The 17477-nt window shown below is 41.2% G+C and overlaps 1 protein-coding gene across 2 annotated transcripts; it reads left to right on the top strand.

Moving 5' to 3' along the window:
* Positions 1-1745: 1745 nt before the first annotated feature.
* On the top strand, positions 1746-10518 carry arrdc3a (arrestin domain containing 3a). Of its 2 annotated transcripts, none has more exons than XM_088420608.1 (8): positions 1746-2260; positions 4369-4450; positions 4538-4685; positions 5194-5296; positions 5388-5644; positions 6765-6921; positions 7008-7150; positions 8227-10518. In XM_088420608.1, exons 1-8 carry the CDS (start codon positions 1981-1983, stop codon positions 8293-8295), a joined length of 1239 nt encoding a protein of 412 aa, XP_088276734.1. In that variant the 5' UTR covers positions 1746-1980; the 3' UTR covers positions 8296-10518. The 2 variants fall into 2 exon arrangements, with proteins under 2 accessions (XP_088276734.1, XP_088276735.1); XM_088420609.1 differs by lacking the exon at positions 1746-2260 and adding an exon at positions 3798-4026.
* Positions 10519-17477: the final 6959 nt, after the last annotated feature.

Below are 17477 nucleotides of genomic sequence, written 5' to 3'. Positions count from 1 at the left end.
GTATAAATAAATAAACAAATAAACTTACAGGAGGCTTTGGAGCAAACTTATTTTTTGTTGTTTTGTGTGTGTTTTTATTTAGGGATTGATTAAAAAAATATGTTAAAACCTTAATACACAAAGCATGTCAAAAACCTATTTTGAGTGAAAAAGACCACTTAAATAATGATTTGAGGGTAAAAACTTTGGATAGCTTCTTGTGAAAAATTGCTACAATTTTTCCTTGTCATGCTTTCAAAACTCACTGAAAATGACAATACATGTAATTAAGGACAATCATGTAATGTGAGTATGTGTATATATATATATGGGTTCATAAAACAAATAAAAAAATAAAACATTTAATTGCCTTGCATTCCAGCCACACATGCAGTCCATAAAAACACACTGCAGATAAGCATCTGGTTATCACAGTGATGTCCAAAGTTGGTCCTTGAGGGCCTGTATCCTGCATGTTTTCCAGGTTTCTTTCCATGACACCCCTGGTCTACCAGGTGTCATAGTCATTAAGTAAAACATGAATATCTAAACCACCCAGACTGCCTTTATGGTTGCAAAGTAATCACAAACACATTGGTGTTTTAATAGCAAAAAAAGACTTTAAATTATTGTTGCACTTTTCTGTGTCCTTAATTTTCTGGGGGAAAAAAGAAAAGATTTCAACTGCGGAGATTTCGAATCTCACTAAATCTGCCCCTGTTAATCTGAGATATACAGTTTATTTTGCATGCTGTTTCCATATTGAATCATGTGTGATCCAACAAAATTTTTGGTCTCCCAAAACATGCATCCATCAATTTTGGATTGCCTAGCAAAAACAAACAAGCAAGAATACAGTCAGCCAGACAAATAACCAAAAACAAACAAACAAACAAACAAACAAACAAACGTTGTTCTGCATTTAACCCGCCTTCAACAGCAGTAGAAGGTGGTTCCTGGGGAGCATCTACATTCTTCAAGCAGCGGGTTATGGGACTCAAACCAACAAACGCTACCAACGTATCCGAGTTGACTACGAATGCGTGTGTGATTTTTGGTTTGTTTGATTTGTTTTGTTTTTGCAGTAATGTTTAGAGAAGCTGCAGTGCTGTTCAACAGGTGGCGTCGCATCACCGTGCAGTAACCCCAATAGGCTGTAGGAGGCGTTTTGAGCTTGCTTGAGTTGTTTTTCTGTTCTACCACAATGGGATCCCTGCCCCCCATTTGTGAATGGATCCCTTTTTACATTTTCATGCAAAAACAACATCATGTGGAATGGAACATGTCGTGTTACAAATGCTCATGACCCATTTCTTGTAACACCTCCAGCATGTCTACAAGTTCATCGTTGTAAGATGCTCCTCGTGATTGTGGAGTGTTGTGGAGCATATGTGCGGATTATGATGTATAAATGTGGCATATACATACACAGTGCAGTCAAACCATGTGCCCCTACATTACTGGGAGCAGCAATTTACAAATATCTATGTGGGGATGATGCTCCACTTGATAAAGAAACTAGGGTTTCTATTTTCATCCCTTGTATTACCTTGTATGCGATTTTTGTTGTATACAAATTGGTATTTGTATATTTCGTGACAGGGTAGTATCTTAATGCCATCTTTTTCAGCTGTTTGAGCAAAACTTGTCATCTGGCCCTCTCCTCCTTTGCACAAGGCGGAAGGAGGGGGCAGTGAGGGACCGCTGCGCATGCGCACGGGCTTGTTTTTCACATCTCGGGTCGCTTAAAGTGAGCCGAGCTGCCAGGCTGCCTCGTCTTTAACCGGAGACCAAGCGGCAGAGAGGCGGACGATAACAGCATCCCTTGCTGTTATTCAGCCTTCACGCATCTCAATGAACCGCACACATCCAAACCACTGATCGTGCCTACTGCTTCTCGCAGGGAGGCACCAACATTTTTTATACTCATCCTTCCCTTCAGACACACATTTTGTTCATCGTTTTTACGTGTGTGTAGCCTACTTTTTTAAGACTCCAACCATGGTGCTCGGGAAGGTAAAGAGCTTCACGGTGAGCTACGACTGTCTGAATGACAGCAACGTGGCCGTGTTCTCCAGCGGGGACTGCGTCTCAGGGAGGGTGGTCGTCGAGGTGACCGGCGAGATCCGCGTCAAGTCCCTCAAGATCCACGCCAAAGGCTTTGCCAAAGTTCGCTGGACCGAGTCGCGCAACGCCGGTTCCAACACCGCCTACACACAGAACTACACGGAGGAAGTGGAATATCTCAACCATAAAGACGTTCTCATTGGACACGAGCGAGGTAAGACTGGATTTTACTTGCGTCCTTAAGTTTGCGGGGGAGAGATGCTGCGGTATCACAGTTGAATTAATTGATATGAAAAGTGCATCGTAGAGAAGTTCCAGTTTTTTTTTTAGTTGGCGTTTGTCTAAGTTCTTATGACAGCCGCATACGACCTGATGGGAGTCAATTTGTCAGAATGAATGACAGCAGGAGCTCATTTGGATTTTTCCCCCACTCAATTTAGGACATAAGAAGGACAAAACGGGGGTTTTCGAAGCGGGTCGGGAGTGTTTGAGCATGCACGGTTGTCTCCGTGGCGTAATGTGTGATATTTAGCTCACATTCATGCGATAAAATATGTTTCTTTGTGGCTTTTCTGAAGTTTCCACCCATTGTTCAAAGCGGTTCAATCCTGTTCAGAAAACTGGATTGGGAGTAGGCGGGTTTACTGTTCTGGCTCCGCCCTCGCCTCTATGTGACTGGCTGAGGTGCTCATGTGTGGCCCAATGACGTAACCATTGCGGATAGTGACTAGAAAGCAAGTTTTTGACACTTTGCGTTACATTCAATAAAATATCAAATGACGTATTCTAAATCCTTTATTATTGCGTGGGAGAAAAAATAGAAATCACCCCAAACTAAACCATTCATCATAGTTTTTGCTCGACTTTACCTACTTGCTACTGCTACGCAAACAAAAATGGGGAAATCTGAGCACTGGTGCGTTTTCATTGAAGTTACGGTGGTTGTCTAATCGTTCACAATGATATTTTTCTGCAGTGATGCTACACTAGGGCGATGCCGCAACAAATACATTCAAAAATGAGCATACTGGGTTCAAACAACTCAGGAAACTTAAATCTTATTCTGGATTTAGCAGCTGCCAAATCGCGTCGTTTTTTTTCTATTTTAAATACTTTATTCAAGGTAGTGTCTTTATATGTAATGTCAAACAACAGTCGTACGAGTGCTGTAACAGCTGCAAAAGATGACTGAAAATTCTCTGACCACAAGAAATGTATGACTAAATAACTGCAAACATAAGAGTGCTATATGATCAGACAAAGGTGAGATAACGAAAACAAAAGAAATTATGTTATGGCGTCATCAAAAATCGTAGTTTGGCCTGATGTCATTTCGCCCACAATCCGTAGGGAGATTCCTGTTTTGAACTGCCTTGTGTTCACAAGCATATGTTAACCGTTTCCCAACATAAGTGGAGTATATCGGTTGTTCAGAGTTCATTAAGTGGTCATTAACAGCAAAATGAAGTCGCACAGGGCTTCCCGTTCCATAAAAGAGGATAAAAACGCGTTAGTGGATTTTCCAGAGCTGAGCTATGCAGGCTGCAGCATTGCACAGTGAATGTGTAATGAATGCATGTGTATGTCTATGTGCAGAGTGGTGGGGGTGGAGTGGGTTGGGGCTGTGTGTAGGAGCTGCTTGCACCGGTTTAGGCCGGTCTCCTCCTGCTGCTGCCTTTGACTGACAGCTCTGCACTTGTTTACCACACTTCTGCTGCTTGCAGGAGGGGAGGGACTGCTGAGCTGGCAGAAGCAGCTTTTGACTTTCCTCCTTATGGCGTCAGTGGCAAATATATATTTATTCCACATTGGAGCCTTAAAGCTGCACATTATGGTGTGGTTGTTGCTAAGCAGACTGGTGTTTTTTTTTTCTTCTTTCTAATGGATTCCACGGTCCATGCAATGAACATTGAGATTCGGATCACAACTTTTCTCGTGCGCTTATGAATCGATGTTTACTCCTGGAACGTTACATCAGGAGTGGGTACTTATTTCATCTTAATAAAGTTGTCTCAAGACTGCACGTCTTGTGAAAAGACGACGCATCGAACAATGCCATTTGGGTAAAATGTGTAGTGGTATTTTCTTTTTTTGTTTTTCTGCATTTGCATGGTGGGCTAGGTCAAATGCGCTTGTACCCCTGCAATGCATACCCTTTTCCAGGCAAATATCATAGTAAAATCAATTTTATTCTCTTCTGTCTCCCCCACCCTCTGTTTTTTCTTTTACTTTTCTGTGGTATGACTTTCAGATGCCCTCGTAGAGCAATGTGTCCAGGTATGGTATACATGTGTTTGGAATAGCGTCCGCCTTGTTTTTCAGATGATGACAACTCAGAGGAAGGACTCACCACTATCCATTCAGGAAGACACGAGTATGCATTCAGCCTGGAGCTTCCACAGACGTGAGTGCTTTTACCCCGCAAGAAAAAAAATTACCTCTTGATGAAACTTTTTGTGTGTAAATGTAACTTTTTGCGCATCCTTCACAGACCTTTGGCTACCTCTTTCGAAGGGAAGCATGGCAGCGTGCGTTATTGGGTGAAGGCAGAACTCCACAGGCCGTGGATGCTGCCCATTAAGACCAAGAAGGAATTCACCGTCTTCGAGCACATTGACATCAACACTCCGTTACTGCTGGTAAGGAGGAAGTTTGACACAACAGCAGTGACTCATTCGAGACACGTTTTTCCTTTTGCGTGTCACACCCTCAGAAACTTTTACAGCTGGTGTTCTTATGCAATTTCAAGACTGTAATTTACAGTTACCGCCCCAGTGCTGTTGTATAATCTCAGAATTTTGAATGAAACTCTGGTTAGAAATTCAGGTCTTTCTCAGAATCGAACTTACTGATCAAAAGATCGGAAATGCATTAAGAAATAAAGTTGTTGAAGAGTTTTAATGCTCACCCGTGAATTGAAAGTCAGTCCACGTCCTAAAGCATCATTCATAATGAAAACCTGACTTAGAAAAGATGTGCAAGTTCTACAGAAAAAGAGTGTGATTGATTTTGTTTATTGTGATTTCATTGTTTGAAAAGCCCCTTTCTAGGAATGCAGTTTACGAAATTTTACTTTAAGCTGACAATTGATCCGATTATTACCAAGTTATGTCTAATGTTCCTTTTGGTTTCTGTCTCCCACCTCAGTCGCCACAGGCCGGCACAAAGGACAAGACACTTTGTTGTTGGTTCTGTACCTCAGGTCCAATCTCCCTAAGTGCCAAAATTGAACGGAAGGGGTACACCCCAGGTAAGGCTGCAGACGATACGCTTCAGTCATTCACGCTATAAACGTTAAGTTACTTCATTGCTGAGTTTTCTCTCCCATGATGACGTTGCAGGAGAGTCCATTCAGATCTTTGCAGAGATCGAAAACTGCTCGTCCCGAATGGTGGTGCCAAAGGCAGCAATCTACCAGACGCAGACTTTCTATGCCAAAGGGAAGATGAAGGAGGTCAAGCAGCTGGTGGCCAACCTGAGGGGCGAGTCGCTGTCCTCGGGCAAGACGGAGACTTGGAGCGGCAAAATGCTGAAGATCCCACCTGTCTCGCCCTCCATCCTGGACTGCAGCATCATCAGAGTAGAATACTCGCTCATGGTAAGCATGTTTGAATATTAATATTACGAGGAAGAATTTGAGATCATTTAAGTGCAGTATCTAGTCAAATGTTTGGAAGCTCCATCAAATTCAAATGGTCAAGCACCTTAGCGAATCAAGAAATTCAAACTATTAACGCTTGAAAATACATAGCTGTGAACTAAAAGTCAGCCCAGGCAATCATATTGCTGACTAAGATAACACCAAGACATTATCTTGGCAAAAGGTGAAGAATTTGATACAAAACATATTTAGTTTAGTTTAGATGAACTTTTTTACTTGCCAAATCATCTCATAATTTCTTCATAATGTCAATGAATTATGTATTAATCTACAATCCAGGTAAATTTAAAACAGAGAAAAAGGTATGAATTGTTAGGTGTAGGCAACGTTTTGACTGATACTGTTTGTTGGTTGTGTTGAATTAATTATTGGATAATCATGTCTAGATAAACAATCAAAATAGTGTGCCAGGCGTTCACATGGTCCCAGAATCATGCATGATTACTTATGACACTGTTAAAAAAGCTGTATTCAAGAAAGTTTCATTTGTTACATGCACTTCAGTGCATTTATTAGTAAAATAGTTAAAATGAGGCTCGACGTGAGTATTTCACCAGCCTGAAATTTCAGTTTAAGGGCCACTTTGCTCCTGGTTTAAAAAAAAAAAAAAGAAAAGTTAGTCTGAGAATCTGCATTGACCTGGCCTGCACCAGGTGTTACCTCCACATGCTGCTAAGAACATTATCCCGTATCTGCGGCAACACCTGCCTCAAGGCTGTAAACAGCTACAAGGATCTTCCTCGTATCGACCATAAGCATCTGACCTGAAGACATTGACCCACATTCTGGGGGAACCACTCCATGTACAGTATATTATCCTGTCAGATCACTTAACCTGTTGATGGTATTTGTCCATTTTTTGAACTTTTATTCTCCTAAGGGAGGGGGTCAGTATATATGGATATCTATAATCCTCCTTTACATTTTGAGTGGTGAAAGTTTAAAGAAAATTCATTCTTGTTTAACAGCAAAAAACAACAAAAAAAACCCCACCCACGGATTAAAGAACTTGTGGCTTTTCGGTATTCCTGAGCCGTCTCCTTTTGTGCTTCTTAAGGTATATGTGGACATACCAGGGGCAATAAACCTTTCCCTGAACCTGCCGCTAGTGATCGGAACCATCCCCCTGCATTCTTTTGGCTCCCGCACATCCAGCGTGAGCAGCCAGTGCAGCATGAGCTGGCTGGGGATGGGTCTGCCCGAGAGGCCCGAAGGTAGGCTGGACTCCGTGCTTCTACGGAAAGGTTTGGTTTTGGAGCGAAGTTTCCGGGAATGCTAATGCGCGTCTCTTTTCCCGTAGCTCCTCCAAGCTATGCAGAAATTGTGACGGAAGAGCAGCGACAGAGCAGTCTGGATGTGCCAGCAAGTCGCGAGGATCTGGATGGACCTCTGTTTGCCTACATCCACGAGTTCCGCTTCCAGCCGCCCCCTCTCTACTCGGAGGTAAGCATGTCTTAGCGCACGGTTGCATACTGACGGACTTCCTCAAATGCTGGATGCTCACCGAGTAAATGAAAACCTCAAATATGACAACCGTGTCATGCCACAGCCCACAATGTTTGAATCTTTAAAGTAAAGAAAGTTATGTTTGACTGATTGACTTCCAACGATGGCTACGTACGTGAAAGATCCTTTTTCCCGTCTGGCAACAAAAGAGTCAAAGATAGCGTTAATGCACTTAAACATTTCATTATTTAGATGATGTTAAAGCAAAAGAATTATTTAATGTGCACTGTCAACAAAAGAGAATAGATGCTAATGTGGCATCAAAAACATTCAGCATTTATTTGTACAAATGTATCTAAGTTTATTACGATGTAACACAGTGGTATACGGGAGCCCTCTCCTGGTTTGCCCAAGAATCCCTGAATTAGATCTGAATTGTATTTACAATTTGTATTACAACATGAACTAGAATCATATGTGTTAGAGTGAAGCCGTTGAACTATTAATCCAGTACAGTACACAGTGTATCTTTCATGTTCAGTTCAGTTGTACTTTTAAACGAAACATTTGCATTTAAGCATTGAGCAGTGTTTGTTAAAAATAAAAATAAGAAATCTAGTTAAATTTGAATTTTATCCTCAATTTCCGATGAATCATTATTTACACACTTATTTTCATTTTTCAAATGTTTGGTTAGTGTTTGGTTAGCGTTCAACACGATGATGTCAGTTCCTGCATTATTCTTATTAATGCAATGAAGATTGATTTGCAAAACAATGTATCAAAACTAATTTCTGTTACAAAAATCGCAATTCAATTTTTTTCATAAAATCATTCAGCCCTCGTTCTCGTTGTATAATGTAAGATACAGATACAGGTCTTAATATTTCAGAATAAAATCAGTATTATTTGTTGCAGTGGTATTTGGAGAAGTCAATATTTTTTGAGGCGGGATATGCATTTTGCCTTAAATGATTACTCCTCTCAACATTTGAGCTACAATGTACCACTGCCGCTATTGACGACCAAGATAACTCCCGCAAATACTTATCAGTTCATACCTGCCCCCCCAGGTGGACCCCAACCCCGACCACGCCGACCGTACAGAAGTGCGCAGGCCTGACGCCTGTCCATCACGCTGAGACGTCGTCCAAAAATTCCCTTGGCTGACTCGGGAATCCAACGAAATCTGCACGCTACGAGGCTCCACGTTGTTCATTCTTCTCCTAAAACGGCGTCGCTGACGACAAGTGAGAAATCCGAAGGATCCAACCAACCAAGAGGGACTGAGTTGGGATTGGACAAATGTGTTCCTTCAGTCACACAAAAGGAGAGTGGGACATGGTTGTGATGGCTTACTGGCTTGCTGGGGGTGGGCGGTGAACAGACCTTTTCCATCTCTATGGCGAGCCTCTAGTAGCGAAAAAGAGGCTGAAGGTGTGGCACATAAGGACACGAGGCTTCACCAGTCACGTCCAGACTGCATTAGTGAAAAAAAAATAACAGAAAAACAACGCCATCACCCAAGATGCGGACGTCCCGGTCGCCTTCCATGAGAGCGCCACCGACAGAGCAAAAGTCCTCCTGCCTCATTTTGGGATTTTGTTTTGCACATCTTTCTTCTTGAATTGACTCGAGTGGCTCTGTTCGACTGCTTGTTTTTCCAGACTGAAAAAAGACGAGAACAATGCACTGATTTTTGGTTTCCTTTCAAGCTTTTTCATTTTTTTTTCTTTCTGACATTTCCTGAACGACTTATGACGGCGACATTTTTTTTTTTTTTTTTTTGGAACTTCGACAAAACCAACCGCAGCACACATTTGTCTGCCTAGAAGCTCTTTTGAAGACGTTGTCTCTTCTGCTTGGATCCAGTATGGTTTCCCTCCTTTTGTTCACTCAGATCATAGAGTTCTTGGTATGGGTGTGTGCGTGCGTCTGTGTGTGTATTGCGGGAGGGGAGGGGGGTACTGCAGGTGTCCTTTTGCTACTAAAACGGGAAGACTTTTCTCCCCGATTTATGCCTGCTGCCACTCTTTTCCTAATCTCGTACTGCCCAAGAGCACTGTGTCAAACAGTGTGAACATTGCAGAAAGTTTTAATTGCACTGTTTAGAATAATGACTTCTGTTTGTTTCAAGCTACCAAACTAGACAAAAGACATGTGAATGAGTTAGGCGGCTTTTGTTGACACATTCCCTTTTGTCCTGCTGCATTTTCTCATTTTATCTGACCGGTGAAACCAGAATGCTTTATCAAAAAAAAAAAAAAAGAAGAAAAATGACAAGCACTGACGCTGCTTCTAATTTGAAGAAGCAAACCTAATTGCACAGTCTGGTCAGAACAAGTAGTAGTAGGTTGACATGGGTACTACATTGGTTTTCTCACTCATTCAACGCAATAGACCAGCTGCGGTAATAATGGGTTTGTCAGTAAATAGGAGGTGCAGCACTTTTTATTTTTTTTTTAATTTAAACAATTAAAAAAAAAAGCATTACATGGTTAAGGTCTGGATTATAAAATGGTACTAATCACGTTTAGGCTAAGCAGCGTTGTGTAGGACCTGGACACATTATTTAATCTTGAAAGATTAGTTTACATTATGTGGCGTGCGAGTGTGTGCATGTGTGGAGATCCAGCCGACTATGAGAACGCTTCTGACGACAAGTGACAAACTGCAGATCATTCAAGTGATCTTATCTTTGTGGCCTTGACACAGAAAAGACTTTTTTTTAGGTTAGGTTTTTTTTTTCTTTTTTTTGCCTCGCGCATTCTTGTCAACTATCCATATGCTTATATTGTCAATTCCATTCAAAAAGGGAAAAACAAGTCCTTTTAGACGCAAGACAAGACAGCCCAGAGAGGCCTCCTAATTCTTTTTCCACTTTTCCGCGGGCATTGATGTAGTTTAACAGACAACCCACACGGTCGGTCTCTCAGGCTGTTGATCAGCCCTCCTCCTCCGAGGAACATGTACTTGGTAAACTGCCTTCTCCGCCACTTTTTTTTTTCCCCTGTTATATTTGTTTGACACTCTTATGTTTCACAATGATGAATAAGCTGACATAATTGCTCCACGCCGGTGGATTCTGCACGAGTCCGCCAGCCGAGTAAGTCCAAAAGTAAGATTAAGCTGAAAAAAGGCAGGAACTGAAATGTTCAGAGGACAAACGGATCGGGGCGATGACGTCTGAAACATTTTCGAAACAAAAGTGCAATATCACTCGCTGAATCTTCTCCGTTCTCTGTTTCTGATTTCTGTTAATCGTGACGATGTATGGATATTCTATGAATATGCTATGTTCTGAATGATTTCATCTTTTGTCTAGTTCTTCCGTTTTTGATTTGAATAAACATTCGAAACGACCATTCAACGTGTCTGGTGACCTTTTCTTCAGCCGCTGAATTAACTGAGTTATCAAAGCGAATCGCATTTGTTACCCAGGCACAGGTCAAATTAGACAATTAACTCCACAGTCAAAAGTTTGGAAACACCTTCAGACAGATTATCTCTTGATGCGCAGCTGCGAGCCAAAAGTCATTCCAAGTCCGAAAGTATCATCCAAGATAAAGCTGTGCTGACTGAGGAAAATAACAAACGCAAATCTTTCGTATTGCTAAAAAGTGCTCATTTTGAAAAATCTCCCATTATGGTTTGAACTTCATTTATGACTTCAGGAAATGATTCCATAAAAGTTTCTGCATAGTCAGGACAAACTTGAATGAATTTGTAGTAGTTGATAAACTTTTGACTGGGTTGTTACCTCTTAACTTCCACAAGTGTATTTTATCGGGGTTAATGTCTAGAAAGCACATGTTGCTGGACCGCGTTCCTAAGCTCAGTATGACAGCGCCTCTAGAGGCTGTCTGAAGTATGATCATATTTATAAGATCAAAGTTTATATTTTGATGTCTTTTCAATTATAGTATACCATTCATTGTGTTTACGTGTTTAAAAGTTAGCCAATAACATTTTCAGGAAATAAATGACCATCCAGGACATACTAAAATGCCCTTAGGTGTGATTGGCTGTGTGACTGGTTCATCTCTGTGCGCCCTGCAATTGACTGGTAACCAGTTCAGGGTGTCCCCTGCCTACTGCCTGAAACCAGCTGGGATAGGGACCAGCAAGCCTGCAAACCTTGTGAGGATAAGCGGCTTGAGAAAATGGATGGATGGATGGATGGATGGATGGATGGATGGATGGATAAATGACCATCCATCCTTTTCCTATGTTCTTATGGTACGATGGTACTTTTGTCAAGTTAGTTACATTTTGAACTTGGACAAAAAAAAAAACAACAAATTCAGGTGACTTGAAATACAGTATATTCCAACTGACAACAGTTATTGAATGAAACCAGCATATATATTTTTAGGTAAGAGGGACTGTAACTCGAACCAATAACCTCTCTACTCCCATGCATATATGCTAACCCCTTCAACAACGTGCTGCCCCAAGTACGCTCATAAACATTATGGAAGCGCATCCTTCAAAAGGAATCTTGAAGAATGTCCGTAGTAAAACCACGTAATGACTTCCAGTCGCAACATAGCAGTCAATGCTGATTTATTGATTCCTGTTGCTCAGTAGGACCCCTGCGGAGTAATGTGAGGGCACCACACATAAACAGGCCAAACATATCACTGTGGTGATCTCGTTTAGCTATATGAGCAACTATGGGATGGATGGTAAACTGTTGACAGAGGAAAATGCAGTTCTCCAACACAACATTTGCCATACCTTTTGATATGTCTCTTCTTTTCGTTTGAGTGTAGATGTATGTCATTTTTATGTTCGATTGGAAAAGTTCAGTTGTAACCTTCAGCAGGCCACCATTGACCCACACTTTGTTTCGTAAGCCAATTATTACGTCAATCTGGTTTTGTTTTTGTGACGCTAATCAATTCTGCTGGAATGCTGACGTGCTTCAGATTCGATCATTCTCGAAAAGATTGGGATTGCCGTGCAACACGTCCGCAGGGGAGAGGGGAAAGAAATATGCGAGAGGAAGAAAGATATTAGCTGTTGCATAACTGGAGAAGGACGTCTGATCCCTTGTGGGCTACGTGACTGAACAAAAATGCATTTTCGGGAGGGTGTGGGGTGCCGTGAGCTTCACTGCTCCAGTGATGACTCAGCAGTTGTGTCACTTTAGTCTGCCTTTGTACCCCCCACCCCCACCCTTTTAACTTTTTAGTGGAGCGGGAGGGTCAACCCTTTATGGGTGTTTGACCCTATGAGGGAAAAGAAAAGGAGGAGAGGATTTTCCCTAGCGTCGAGCACGTATGCAAGCGTTGCTCATAAATGCTGACGCTACACGGGCCTCAGCTGTTTCCTCACATGGGATAAGCCCGCTACCCACAATGCATGGCAGTGCACTCTGTGGCAGTATTGTGACATCATAGCAGTTACACACGCACGCCTCTCCATTGTCTGTAGCACTTGTACTCATTTGGGTCATTTTGGATTTTGGGGATGGAGGCTGGATACACCTGAGTCTGGTCATCAGCCAGTCACAATGAACCCTAATGGGGAGAAATAGCTAACCAAATGCAGAGTCAAAAGGAATACATTAGGTAGAGGATTTTCATGTAATAAGTTGTAAAAAGTACTTATGCTACTTACTTATGAGTTAAAGTTACCAAGAAATTGTGTACCACATTATCAACATAGTAACAACATAAATATAGGGTTGTTTTGAACCTCGGAAGTGGACTGATCTATTTTAGACCCAAATTGGGTTGTTCTCCACCCAGCTGCATTTAGAGTGTTTTTTTTTTTTAAGACTGTGATTCTTTTTTGTTGTTGTTGTTATAACCAAAAATCATCAAAATTAAAATAAACTGTCAGGCTCTCGACATGACTGCCTAACTAATTTGTTGGGAACCAAAGTCAGACTTTTACAGAAAAGGACTGTTCATATTCTGATGCTGATATTGCAAAATGTGCCAATCAGATGTACTGTCATGTAAGATAATGTGCTTTTGTTAGTTTTTTAATTAGACGGTTTTACTTTCATTTCAAAAGAGACAAAAGAATAGATGTCATGCTGTTATGTTTTTAGTGTGACAAAATGAAATCCTGAAATACTTATTTGATCTATTTAACACCAGTTTCTGTTTTTGAATTGATTCCCACGTGATTTTAATTTATTCAAATGCATCTGTCTTTTACTGAATAATATTCTCACATTGTATCTACAATAATTAGATTGTAAATGTGCTCAATATTGCCACACACATACATATTACGTTGTTTACTTTCTCCTTTTACTGTACACATTTTCATCTTGTAATGACTGTTTTTTTCCCGTTCACATCCTCAGGAAAGTCACTTGACATGAACAATCTTCATCATCTCTTGCTGAAAGAACACATCATGGATCCACACACATGCACTGCACAGTCACACAGAAGCTTCAGTGCTGTGTTACAAAGCCAGTATTCTTCAGCAGACACAAAGAAAAAAGGAGCTGCAGATGGACATAGAAGAGGAAGAGGGGAGTGGAGAGTGTTTTTTTTTTTTTTCTGTCTAAGCAGCTGTTTCTTTCCAGTTCTAGAAAGGTCTACTCCAGCCTGCCGCTGAGAGAGGCGCTGTTTTTCGACCTTGCCAGAGGGCACAAGTTGTTTACACCAACTTAGCACGCCACAGTGGACGGCAAAGACATAAAACCATCACTATGTAGACTATATAAACTTTGAAAAACACGACACAGAGTTGTCACGTTTCTTTTTGCAGTTCATCCATAAATGAATTTGCATAACGATATTACATGTAAAGCATGCCAAAAGTAGCTAATGTGCTCCGATGTATCAAGATTTTGATCGCTTGCATTGGTATTCGTTTCGCTTTACCGTTGGCTTTAAAGTATTCTTATCACATTTCCACTTGGTCAAAATGACCATTTTGTCCAGTACGTTGATGCTTTTCAGCCTACACTGAACCAAGGTACACCAACAAACAAAAATGTCGCAAAAAAAGAATACACGTCAATTTTGTATCTTATACTATCAAATTAAATTTTTATAACATTTCATTCTCCCAATCACTACATATAGGAAGTATTGATGGACAAACAAAGATACATCATTGATTGTAAGTTAAAAAAATAGTTTGGACAAACTAAGTAAAATTTTATTTTTCATTGGCTCATACGTGATTAGAAAGCATGGTTTTACATTCCTTTGGTCCTGAGGTCCACATTAATTGACAGCTTTGTGCGAAATTTAATTTAATCAAATTTTAAATTATGTTTTAATTCACAGCACTATGTGAATATCTGGATATGCTTAGAAGCTGTTCATTTTATTCTGACTGTTCAGTTGCTGTCTAAACATAAATTATTCCAATTTAATATTTGTGGCACTACGGCCAACAACAGTATAGTTCAACATATAAACAACTGTCCTTAATACATTGTTGCTAATTGAAAAGGTTCTAGAATATCCTCAGCGGGGCTTTAGAGCTGGTTGCGTGGCTCTGAATTTAGCATGGAGGGACACCTGATAGCCCAGGACCCTCACCACTATTATACCAGAGTTCATGCATGCTTATAACTCTGAGGCGCGAGCGTACACACATGCATACCCTTAGCGAGCTTTCTCAATTGGGCCTGAGCTCTCACCTCAACCTTCAGGTTATGCTCTATCCCTCAAATATGTGACATCATGTCCTCAACAGTGTTCTGATGGTACAGCAGCGAGAAAACATCCATACATCCATTTTCTGTAGCCACTTATCCTGTTAGGGTCACAGGCCAGCTCGTCCCTATCCCAGCTGTCTATGGGCAGTATGACTATGCTCTAAGCATATGCAGTTATTTCCAACATATTTAATCGCTAGTAATCTGGTGATCAGTCATTGGGTTAGCTTCAACTAAATCATATCCTACTTGACAGTGTGTAACAAGTCACTGCACTTGCCACTGGCCATTATTGTTCATGATTATTATCGATCGATAAATGCACAACTTTGCTCATAAATTGGAATTGGCACAACATAGCTCACTGTCCATGTTGGGGAATGCACCACCAGAAATGCTAGCCTGCTACGGTCTGATGACTTTCCCAGGATTATTAGGCTTGGATGCAGGAAGTAAATCTAGTCCCGCTATGGCGTGAATGTGACAGTAAACCGTTGGTTTATCGTATGCATCTCTATGACAACTGTTTTTGACGTATGCATGGCCCAAGTTGGCTCGCTGGTCTTGCTGCCTAAAAAATAAAAAAACAATTAAAACCTGTGACCTAGGTGAAATTGGGACAAAACAAATATATATATATATATATATATATATATATATATATAAAAATCAGGACAAAGACAAAATAGAAAAAAATAAATAAAACAGACTAACATCTACTTAAATGAATGAATCTGAAGTTGAAAAGGAAATCTGAACTTTTTGAGGTGAGTGGGATAGTTTCAACGGCTTCTGACTCTTCGATTTCACGCTGAAAGAACTGTGCCATATAACACGCAGTTTTGAACATTACAAACACCTCCCATCGCATACAATAATAACTTAGCATCGCTGTGTGATAACCATTTGACTACATAGATACGCTCCACAAATGCTGCATGTCTAGTCTATTTGCGGAGCTGAAGGCCAGGAATGGAGAGACACATTCTTTCAGGTTATGTCACCCAGGAATTGGATGCACACTAAAGGGTGCCGGCTGTGGGGGCGGGGTGACCGTGCGTTGCTGCATAAGGAAATAGTTGGGATGATGATTGCATTAATATGGCAAATGTTGCTGAGATGTGTTGGACGGCTTTGCGAGTTGACACTCGATGAGCATTTATGCAACCCTCTGTCTCAAAAATTGCCAAAAGTCCTTGGTCACCTTTCGACGTGTTCCAAGGGCTCCGCATGCCAGATGGAGGTTTGCTGTTTCACTACGCATCTTATTTTACCCTCAGCTTCCTTTTAATAGCTCGGGCTGACTCACAACCTCTTTCCCGATCCCCCCCACCGCCAAATTCTACTGAGTCACAGGCTGCAAAGAGCACCCAAACCCCCCTCAGCTTTGACCTCCCTTCTGTGTGGCTTTCACTCTTGAAAAACAACAGGTGCGTGTGTGTGAGTGTGTGTGAGTGTGTGTGAGTGTGTGTGCGTGTGTGCGCGTGTGTGTGGGGCGCTCTCTAGTCACGCCTCGCTATGTTAGCCGTCTACTTCAAACAGCCAGTCTGCAGAAGCCCAATCTCTGGGCAAACCATGCCAACCTTCTGATGTCTACACATTTAATACTGTTGCTCTACTCAAATGTGTCCACGCCTTATTACATACGCATTCTTTCCAGCCAGTCTACACAATTAACTCGCAGCAGGGATTATGTTCAAACATTTAGTCAACAACACGCAGTACACTAATGTACCCTGGCAACACAGTGCAGTAACGGTAGGATGTCTGCATCACCATCCTTATTTTCAGGATTTAAATCTTATCTCCGGTCTTCTTTGTGAAGTTTACGTTAGAGGTTAGTTTGTGACGGTCCAAAGTGGGGAATGTGAAGGTCAATGATTGTTTGGCCTGTGATTGGATGGCCGCCACTAAAGGGAGGCACTCTTCCAAAACCAGCTGGAACAGGCTCCAGATCACCATAGACACCAATTAGATCAAGCGGTATAGAAAATAGCTGGATGGGTGTTCCTAATATTGCCTGCGCGGTGAGCTTGTGCTTCTGCGTCATACGTCTGAGGTTCTTGACTTCAAATCTCAACTGTGTAGATATACTGTACTTGCAAAACTTGATTAGATTTGATTTCCTCCGTAAATGTCATCTAATCAGTAAACGAGCCACACAAAATTATTTCAAAAATACTAAATGCAGCTATCCCAGTGAAGAACACATTGCTCTTCACTGATTTTAGATTCTGTTAGAATCTCAAGCCAGAGTATGTACCTCCACACCATCTATTCTATTCTATTCTATTCTATTCTATTCTATTCTATTCTATTCTATTCTATTCTATTCTATTCATTTGCATTAACAGTAAGTGGCTGAATTAATCATTTAAATTAAACTTTGCTCTCACTTTTTTGTCTACTAGAGATGAAAAAGTCAGTGTTTATATTATACCAGTGGGCTTGATAAAACATCACATGATGTTTCAAAGCAGCTCACGTGGACCAGCCCTCACTAACCCAGATTCCCGTAACTGCCTCAAGGTGATAACCTACTTCCAAAATAACATAACACTCTGGCCTTGTGCATACCTCATCAAATGTGATAGATTCCAGCTTCAACTGTAACTGTTTTGCCCTCTTAGTACAAGTACATTTATTTTAAGTTCATTTGCACACATGCATAGTCTGGATCTG

Source organism: Hippichthys cyanospilos, chromosome 1 (assembly GCF_059441005.1).
Source record: "Hippichthys cyanospilos isolate Australia breed blue-spotted pipefish chromosome 1, RoL_Hcya_1.0, whole genome shotgun sequence".
Classification (NCBI taxonomy): domain Eukaryota; kingdom Metazoa; phylum Chordata; class Actinopteri; order Syngnathiformes; family Syngnathidae; genus Hippichthys; species Hippichthys cyanospilos.
This window is presented reverse-complemented; position numbering and strand designations above follow the sequence as displayed.